Below are 9,992 nucleotides of genomic sequence, written 5' to 3'. Positions count from 1 at the left end.
AGTTTGGTTGAAATAAAACAATGTCCAAGAATTGGACAGGTGGGTCACAAGTAAGAAGTTCCAACTCAGGGATGCCGATACTGCTGCCGGCTTACCGGTCTGCTGGTCTCATCTTCCTCGCCACATTGAACGATTGCCTGGACCCGCAATACCCAACCCTCTGCTGCCAGCCTTAAATTTCTCAAAAGCAATCCAAAACCGATGCAAATGAAACGAAGGAGTTGCAGTTATTCGTCAGACAATCACCAGTAGTTCTACCACAAGCATTGAATATTCATGTTCCCATTGTCAATGTAATTATGCCTTCAGAATCAGATAGCTTACAATTTGGGAAGAGACGAACGAGACTTGAACCACAAACAGAAAGCAAAGTTTAAACTCATCATTTTAATTAACAATTCTAAAGATATACCCAGGTACACAAAGCAATTTAAAACGATTATTAATTCAACAGGACCACTGCGTTAGATCTCAAACATCTTTGGTCTTTACCCACGTATTCATTCAAAGGACTGTGAAACAGTAGAGAGATTGAACCAACCAACCAAGTAGATTAAATTGACCCACAAATTTACCACCATCCATAAACTACCCTAGAGTACCTATCCTTGAGCCACCTAAAACTCTTCTTTAAAGACCCTTTCACCTTCCCTTCAACAGTGTAAACCTTATAGCTAGCCACCCTCTTCTTCCTCTTCAACTCCGGATCATTGAAACTCCAGCTCTTTGAAGAAGACCCATTTGTTGACTTGCCTTTCTTGAACTTAGCATCAGTATTCGGCATGTGGGTCTGGCCAGGGCGCGTTGTTGAGGCATAGGATGCACTGTAACACCTAAGATCTTGCATGCTGTGGATACCGTTCCCATACGACGAAGTGGGTCCGCTATAGCTCCCTATCTGCTGCGTTCTTCCATCGCCACATGATTTGGATCTCAAGTCTTCCATGAATTCTTCTACCGTGGGAGCTCCCACAGGGATTTTGGGGAAGGGAATTGCTCTCTTAATCTCTTGAAGCTAGGAGTTTAAGCTTCTCTCTCTCAAAGCTGTAATGCCTATAAATTTAGTGGAATTTGTGCTTTGGAGTGTTGTGGAAGTATAGAGTTTGATTTCATCGAGACGAGACGATTTTTCTTGTATGATTCTACGATGCGCTGACTTTAAATAACGCAATTGCGTCGGTGGTTCGTACATAAAGTTGGCAAAAGGTTGGGTGCAATAAAGCCAAATCCACTCATTCACATGACTTAATGTAGCACTTGGTTACATTCAACCACATCTTTAATTTACGTATTCTACCTGCTAATTGCTTCATTTCAAAAGACAAAAAAATAGTATCTACTTGTAATACTGAGTTTGCCGGTGTACTTGCAATAGCTTCACTTAATTTCCTGTCTACATGTTCTCTTTCATATCACTTCATCAATCTAAAAACATTCATTAAAGCAGTAAAGTTGACCAAATTTAGCGTAACCCAACTGATAATTAAATAAGGATAAATGGTTCCCACTTTCCGTCAGCCGATTTCTCGATGGTGTGGCTCTACAGGCTTTTTTATTGTTATTATTATTTTTACTGTATAAATACTTTTCATTTATGGGACAAAGGCTGCTTTGTTGGGCTCCACTCGGATCAATATCCAGCACACGACTCTATTAAATGATAAAAATACAACGGACTCTTCTCTCTTTCTTCTTCCTTTGAAATGAAGCACTTCAACTACAAAAATCATCACAGTAACGGAGATTGCAACTTCCCAAGCGAGAAAAAAACCAAGTTCAGTCTAGACTGCATACAGAGATTAGACAATTTCAGAAACGTGCGCTGTAAACAGGGGAGGCAGACTTTGAGGATTTGCTGGAATTGGAATAGCCTCATTTCTTATCTTTACAGGGAAGCAATTGAAGAGGGATCTTGCACATGTTTATAGGCCACGAGATTGTTGCCTTAAAATCATGACAAGTTACAGATTGAACCAAAATTTATTTGACTCGAAAACATCCCAAGTCAAACTCCCACGCCTTACTAATTCCAGTCACGTTTCTCAAAGAGTAAATTACGAGTAAACTATAGACAAGAGGCCGAGCGTGCATCATGTACAACTTTCCACTGATAAACACAACAGTCAGCGGGATGATACGTGTACTACATTTGTGGCACTGCTAGTGCTTTATGCTTTCAAAATTGCTTGTGAATTGATGGGATTAACAAATATCCGCTCAGGAAAATCATATTATGGGTCATCAAAACATCTCAGCAGGAAGTGAAATATACAGATCCAAAGCAAGCAGAGCAATGCTACATCATATAGATGAGTTACCGTGCAAAAAACCAATCTACAGCCGCTACTGGATCAAGTTGCATCCCTAGGCACCAGGTCGTTGTAAAATGTAGTAGATTAATCTGCTTTCCCTTTGCGATTCATCAAATCATGGTAGTATAGAAGCACACACATTGGCTGACCAAGAATGGAGAATATGAACCAGAAAATCATATTTCCCACCTGGAATTGGAAGGAAAAATGTCAACTGTCATACGCCAATAGACAGGCATCAGCATACCACAGGAACACGATATTCTAGGTGATAGTCTATATACACTGCATATCCTTGAGCAAAACAAATAAAGGAACAGAAAGAATTCTAGTTGTTAATTTCCCTTTCTTCGCTTCCACCATATGATACCTAGGCTCTTGCTATGCTCAGAATACCCCTACATGACTACAACAAGCCCACTGACATACACTCAGGTGTTCCAGACTCTCAGAATCAGAGAGCAACTTAACTTCTTAACATTTACTCAGTATAATTTAACCCTAAAGATGTTAATTCGGAGTGGAAGTTTGATACTGATAAATAAATTTTGAAAAGAAAAGAAGTTCATAGATACAAATCAAAGTAAAAACCATACCATTGAGCTTCTGAACTTATCTTGCAGATAATTTGTGATCAAGACCAAGGGAACCTGGTAAAAAATTAGGAAGAAAAAGGAGAGAAAGAAATCTTTTCATAAATCTCATGTCTGATATTGATTCTTGTTCTACTAGTACTGGTGCATATCAAAGTGCTAAGTGACTATTGATCTTCATTTCAATATATTAATGTACCAGACACAAGTACATTCTTACCTGAAACATGATGCCGATAAAAGCCCATAACTTAAATATGTGGCAAGGAACAGCAATGCAGAGCTGTAATAAGTAAACAGAATTATGAAACAACAGAAGCAAAATCAACGCAGCAAAATAAATTTATAGGATGAAGGAATTAAACAAAGCGTGCGATGGTATACAACAAAAAGATATCTACTTCCTAAATTTATAAACTAATACTGTAAATTTTTTTTTCGAAAAGCAACTAATACTGTAAAAGTACTTCCTCCTTTCTACCCCTTTGCCCAACATATGCTCTTGTCGTGGCAAAAATCATAAGAAACAAGCACTGGCATCTATTATTTTTATTATTGTTCCCGTTCTTTCCTCCTTGAGTTGCCAGTTATCCTCAATGATAAGGTAACAGCTCTAAACAGGAAAATAGGATCCTCCCAGACAGTTATGACAGCATAAGATTACTGATTGTTATGAATCTTGATTACACATTTATTTCACAGTGTGAAGTGAAGACGATCAAATGTCTGAAAGAAAAGGTAACAATTGGTGCATAACTAAAGTATAAATATTAAATAGTGAGCATATTCAACATCAGACAACAATAATGCAAGAAAATTAAATAATTATGGAATCTCCACCCTATTCTCCATCCACAGAAGGTAAGTTGAAAGAATAAGACCTATGGGAATATACATACCTCATGGAATACAGCAGAAACTAAGAAGGCAATAACAATGGCAACTCCCTGAAAAAAGAGGGAAAAGAAAAAAACATTAACACAAAAATAAACAACTGACTTGGCAAGTATCACTATTGGGAATAAATAGAACCATAACATAACAGCATGCTTGATGGAAAGTTGCCATATTTCCATCACTTGAAAACTAACGAGGTAGAAATCAAGACTTAGGGGAATTTCACCTTTGGTATACCGTTCCTTAAGCATGGAAAATAGATATGGCGAACCATCCATTTGTGAACAGGCTGTAATCAATTAAAATTCTGTCAACAATGATGTAGATTTTTCCTTTTAACTGGGAAAACAGAAAATGAGAAAGATAACATTTACTGCTAACAAAGAGTTAAATAGAAGGTTGGATATAACACATTGGAAGTATTTTGCTATTCTGAAAATTTATTAGAAAAAGGGAGAGCATAACCAGAGAAGGGAATTCAACAATGCATGAAGATTCCAATAGCGTTGTATATTACAGTTGAAACAAGAAAATCATAAGAAAGAAGTTCTAAAATTTTGGGCCATATCAAAACAGCATAATACGACAGCAATGAGAAGACCAAAAAACTCTGCAATAATTTGTATTCAGTATAACAAGTAGGTTAGGGAAAAAAACAGATTATGAGTAAAATGAAACGTACCATATTCCACATTCTCCAATACTGATGACAGCCATAAAATGGAAAATCCATGCAAAAAACACAAATTGTTCACATTGAAGTTCACCAAAGCATTGAAAGAAATATAGCCCAAGAAAACAATTTAGGGCTTCTAGAACTTACCTCCTCAACAGTTTTTGCATTCCACCAATCTTTATAGAACTCACGATCCCCAAAACGGAGGAGCTCAGCTAGTATATTTAACCTGTATTTGTAGATCATAAATAAGGGTAATATACTGCCAAAGTTTTTAAAATGATCAGGTAAGGCTGATCTCTGCACATTGTGCAAGTGAGCTAACATGTGTGCATGCCTAAGAGCGTGTGTGTGAGAGAGCGCAATCTTTCACATTAATACTCCATCTTATGGAGCAGATTCTGACTAAATGGTTAAACCTAGAACCAATATGCACCATGGTCAGGTAAGATATTTGTCTTTCCTAGCTCTCCAACATTGTGAAGGAGATAGATGCTGTCTGCTTGACATGGTTGGCAAAAGTAAACTCAATTGTAGCTATCAATTAAAAAATCAATTACTTAACCGAAATTACAACAGAAATCTTTTATCACAAAACGTAAGAGAAAAAAATTGTATTGTCCAGAAATAATAACTGCAGATATACCAGAGGTGAAAAAAGCAGTAGAACATGCAGAGCCACACGTATAAATTTGGAACTGAAAGCTTCAAAACTCTCTCTATGGCGTATAAAAGGTTCCCCTTCAAAGGGTGTTGAGAGTTCTGAACAATTGGATTGATATACTGCAGCATTATATACATACATATGAAAAATTTTAGCATCTAACAAAAAAATCCTGAAACAAAAGGCAGAATAAGGAACACTAGTACCAACTGAAGAATTGGCACCCACCTGTTCTATTATGAAACCCATGAGTCCGGTAAATACTATTAACTTGATAAATTGACGAACCACCCAACTTTTTCGAACAGCTGGTGTACGAGGATAGCTTTGCTGCAATGGAAATGATCAACAAAAACAAGAGATTGACAATATCAAGCCATGCTGTTTAATACAATTACAGATTAAACAGTAACGCATACAGATTCTAGCTTAGGCATTGGGCACTCATACACACTACATATCCAGCACTAGACAAAGGATAATTATCAGTCTAGGCACCAAAAAGAATATAATTCTTACCTGGTAACATAATGTGGGTGCTACCATGAAGTATGCCAAACTCTTGAAGCTAACATCATACGAGGGGTCCACATCTCCCTGACATCAACAAGAGGATCATATTGAATGGATCAATAATAATGTAAGTAGGAAACATGACATGAATTGAAGTACAAAGAAGGGGGAAGATGGAAAGAGCAATTTCTCTTCCTATTCTAATGAAAAAAATTGCACCTAATATTTGACAGGATTTTTTATGTGAACCAAGGAGCATTCTTATGATCAAAAACTTATTTTCTAGGCCATATTTCTCCATTCCCAACCAAACTCAAAAAATTGCACATAAATCATTGATTGCAAATGGTTCAATTGTAAAATGAGAAAAAAGCAGAACTGCACGAGGTGGGGGGGTGTTGAGGGGGGGAATAGAGAGAACTACAAGCTTTTGTCTGCAGTAAGCCTGCACAATTTTGATTTTCTTTTATCACAAATACAAACATGCTGTTTACATTAATCAACCTCGAAACCTCAGAAGTAATTTTACTGTACCTTTTCCGCTGACTTGGCAAGTGCTCTCATATCATTGTTAGTATGAGCATAGGAGACCAATTTTAACCAGACAATACAAGCAAACAGCATCAATGCCACGCCTGATAAAAATGCAGAATCACACCTGCACAATACAGAGTGAGTCCAATAATTAAGAATGTTCACAACTCTCCTCTTATTCTTTAAGAATCAGATTTGAAATACTGAATGAAGCACAACACAACTACATAAGACCTAAAAAATAAAAACATTAAAGAAAGAACGATGTACCAGACAGGAAAGTTCCTTCACTGAAATTTTGTTAAGTTATAGCTGAGAAAAGGGCTTGAAAATTCTTACGTGACCTTAGCCCAGGCATTCATCTAATGCAAACTTAGATAAATGTATATAAAATATGTATAAGAAAGAAGTTGAGCATCTTGTAAACCTAGTAGGCTAGTGCAACCTAAACCTTGGAAAGCTGACAAAAGAACATATTTCAATGCTAAGTAGACAATTAATAGATAACAATATTATTGGAATAAAAAGCAAATCCAAATGAAAGAATGGAAGGAAAAAAGAAAGTTCACCTGAGATTAACAATAACTGGATACAAAACTGCAGTTGTGCTAATGATTGCATGAAGAAAAACAACAACCTACAATATAGAAATTTAGCAGTCAAGTTTTTGCAACTCAATAGCACAATGCATTGTCTGGTTCTCTAGGAAGAGTTAGTACACTTTTTCAAGGGCTGAAGCCAAACATATGAAACAGGGAAGCAATTTCCAGATCACCAATTCTTTTCCATTCAAAGTTCAAGTAAAGTAAAAAAAGAAAAAGGAAAGAAAAAGCTCTATTTCATCAATAGCTGCAGCCCGCAGTTGAAGCACTTACGGGTTCAGATATATAATTCCGTTGCACCAACTTTTCAACTACAAAGGCCGCAAGTGGGAAAATCGGGAGAGTAAGACTGCAATGTGCACCAGCAAGCAGAACATACTGAGTTAAATGATGATCCAGCCCACAAAACCAAGATGAGAACAATAATCCAAGAAGACATGCCTTCCCACACATGTGATATTCTTAGCAGAAATTAAAATTGAGCTCAGATTAAGGAAGCATTACCAACACATAAAAAGAGGCCAGTCACTCAACGATCTTGAACTAAACCAAAATCCAGATCGAATCAACCACCCATACTGCAACATTTAACAACAAGAAGAATAATAATAGGCCATTAATCCAATAAACCATAAGTCCATTAATACCAACCAACTAAAATTCAAACACAAACCTTCATTAGGTTTTCAATAATAAGCCGGCTGTTTACAGCTACAAGCACTACTATACAGAGGTTGAACAGACCCGCATGACTCTGCTATCATGTTGAAAAAATCGCTAATCAGAGCTAGAAATACTAAATTCACACAATTCAAGCATTCTATTATTTTTAAAGCTATCAAACTTGTAATAAACTGTATCAAACCCTAACTAACTACCAGAAAAAACTTATACTTAAAATTTAAAATTAAAATAACAGAAAAATATATAAACATTCAACAGAAGTAAAACTTTCAGAAGTGGAAACCGCAAAATTCTACTTCAAACCGATGACTATCTCAAATAAAAAGCATGTATAGATAAAAACCTGTTTGAAGATGGCGCCGGAGCTGAGAGGGCTTTCTTTGATCCTCCGATGAGCGGGCACACGAGGCCGATACGTGAATCTTGTATCGGAACTATTTGGCATCTCGTTTGCATTTTCTGCAACGTTACTCATCAAATTGGCCGATTCCACTTGATCTCTATCGTCCACGGCCTCGCCATTCCCCGAATCGTCACGGTCCGGAGCTCTGCCTGCGGCGGTGGTGGAGGTTCGACGACGAATTGACAAGAGGTTAAGATCTGAGTCGCTGTGAGAGCTGCTGGTCACCGTTGCCGTGCTCCCTAAAATCTCCGGTGAGTCGGATATCGCCATTCAAATATTAAAAAATACAGAATAAAAGAAAAGGGTTGAGTTCCAGAAGGAAGAAGGTTTAGCGAATTGGAATCAAAATTAGAAGCGTGTGCGTAAACAAGTATTCATTCATTCAAAGAAGATAGAAAAAAAAAAAAATTAAAAGCGGCGCAGAGCAGAGCAGAGACAAGAGCGAAATTTCGCGAAGTGGCGATGAATGAGTGGAATGCTTAAACGGCTTTTGATATTTAGACTTGTATTTTTCTTTTAATAATAATAATAGAAAAAAGGAGAGGGTGATGAACTGATGATGCAAAGCGGTGGGTGTACTTTTGAGAGGTGAAGGTGACAAAGGAAATTCTCAAATATCGTAAATTAGCCGCTTTGGTCCGGTCCTTTGGAAGTTTGCTCCGTCAATGTTTTTCTTTTTTTCTTCCGTTTTTCTTTTCAAAGAGAAAAGTATGCTTGTGCTCCACAGAAGAGATGCAGCAAAGCAGGACTGGAAATTAGCTTTCCCCTCTTTCTTATACCCTGTTCTTCAAGTGCAAGTTGCTACGCTGCATCCTCCTACATGATTTTATGGACCATCCTCCGTCGTTTTCTTCTTTGCTTTTTTACTCGTATACATGTTGTTATTACTCTAAATATTAATTTAATACTCCGCGAGTAATATGAGTTAGAGTAAGTATGGTATCACGTATTAATCCTATTCATTCATGTGGCGATCGGTAATTAGTCAACAAAATTAAGGAAGATAATGCTACGAGGAACGAGAAGCTATCTTGGGATCTAAGAAAATGGTAGGCCAAGCCGTTGAGCACATGCTAAGATGACCAATTAACGTTTAGGCTTTTCACTTTTCAGGCTTCTGCAGCAGCTAATCTAAAAGATACCCGTACTGCTAATTGCTGATTACTAGGAATCGTATCCGTGTGGAACTCCTGACACGGGTGTGGTCTGATCGAGGCATGAAGCCATTGTCCTAATTACGTGTTTCCTTGTATGAATGAAAATCATTGAATCTTGCATTATATTGTAATGGGTCACGGCTCTTTCTGCATTTTATTCTCTCATTTTTGTGCAAGGAACCCTCTTGGAAGCGAAAAAATAGAAAGATAAATGAACATTTTTAAATTTAGAATATATTATTTTAGTCTCTTATTGTTACATCTTAATTGAATTTTTTTTTTTTAAATTTTTAAGCAGTCATGAGCAATAAAATTTTACATGAAAATTTTGAGTTACTCTTAGAAGAAAAATATATTTTACGAGGCTTGCATCCGGTCTGAAATCTCTTTATCGTTTGGTCGGTGATCGAGGCCCACGCCTTGAGGATATTGTAAAGAAATATATTTAGAAAAAACAAATCTTTTAGTGCAACGTGGATTTTTTTCGAAAGTAGCAAGGACAAATGTACAAATTTTCTTATCTTATCCTCCATGGATAGGTTGCGATCCTTTAGAAAAGAGAAAAAAAAATTTTGCTAATTTTCTTAATTTGATGATACAATATTATACTTTTATTTCGGAAAGAAAGAAAAAAAAAAAAAGAAAAGCTACATAAGCATGTATTCTGCCAAAACATTAATTGTAAAAAAACAAGGAGTAAAATCTGTCAAAATGTTTATTGTAACTGATACATAGCCTCTCAGATCTCTGCAAAAGTGCCAACCGCCTTGTCCAAATGGCGGGGTTAATAGCAATGAAGTACTGAAACAGAAATTAAGAGCAAAGCAGCGGGGCGAAACTATTACTAACTCCTGATAGTTTCAGACCCCCCCATCCCGGAATCTAGCATGTATTTCTGTTTACATTCTGCTCTCTTTAGGAAGCCCCATTCTGCATTTGGGTTTTGGCCCAAAAAGT

General features: G+C 36.9%; 2 protein-coding genes across 4 annotated transcripts; both read right to left on the bottom strand.

The window, feature by feature from the left end:
- Window positions 1-252: 252 nt before the first annotated feature.
- Window positions 253-1,315, bottom strand: LOC18588365 (DUF3511 domain protein (DUF3511)). Its single transcript, XM_007012720.3, has one exon. The coding sequence runs from the start codon at window positions 944-946 to the stop codon at window positions 572-574; it is 375 nt and encodes a 124-aa protein (XP_007012782.2). The 5' UTR covers window positions 947-1,315; the 3' UTR covers window positions 253-571.
- Window positions 1,316-2,027: 712 nt separating this feature from the next.
- TAG1 (membrane bound O-acyl transferase (MBOAT) family protein) lies at window positions 2,028-8,709 on the bottom strand. 3 transcript variants are annotated; one of them, XM_088809878.1, is made up of 17 exons: window positions 8,458-8,702; window positions 7,819-8,117; window positions 7,465-7,548; window positions 7,296-7,369; window positions 7,065-7,140; window positions 6,759-6,826; window positions 6,190-6,313; window positions 5,662-5,739; window positions 5,371-5,472; window positions 5,125-5,261; window positions 4,626-4,707; window positions 4,485-4,505; window positions 4,029-4,091; window positions 3,805-3,852; window positions 3,126-3,188; window positions 2,909-2,962; window positions 2,028-2,501 (listed from the first exon to the last, which is right to left on the bottom strand). In XM_088809878.1, exons 2-17 carry the CDS (start codon window positions 7,948-7,950, stop codon window positions 2,397-2,399), a joined length of 1,311 nt encoding a protein of 436 aa, XP_088666004.1. In that variant the 5' UTR covers window positions 7,951-8,117; window positions 8,458-8,702; the 3' UTR covers window positions 2,028-2,396. The 3 variants fall into 3 exon arrangements, with proteins under 3 accessions (XP_088666004.1, XP_007012779.3, XP_017982745.2); XM_007012717.3 differs by having other exon boundaries at window positions 7,819-8,709; XM_018127256.2 differs by having other exon boundaries at window positions 7,465-7,545; window positions 7,819-8,709.
- Between the last annotated feature and the right edge of the window lie 1,283 nt (window positions 8,710-9,992).

The sequence above is a fragment of the Theobroma cacao genome, chromosome 9 (assembly GCF_053813885.1).
Source record: "Theobroma cacao isolate CCN51 chromosome 9, ASM5381388v1, whole genome shotgun sequence".
Lineage (NCBI taxonomy): Eukaryota > Viridiplantae > Streptophyta > Magnoliopsida > Malvales > Malvaceae > Theobroma > Theobroma cacao.
Note: the sequence above shows the minus strand (reverse complement) of the source record. Positions and strands in the feature narration are given on the sequence as shown.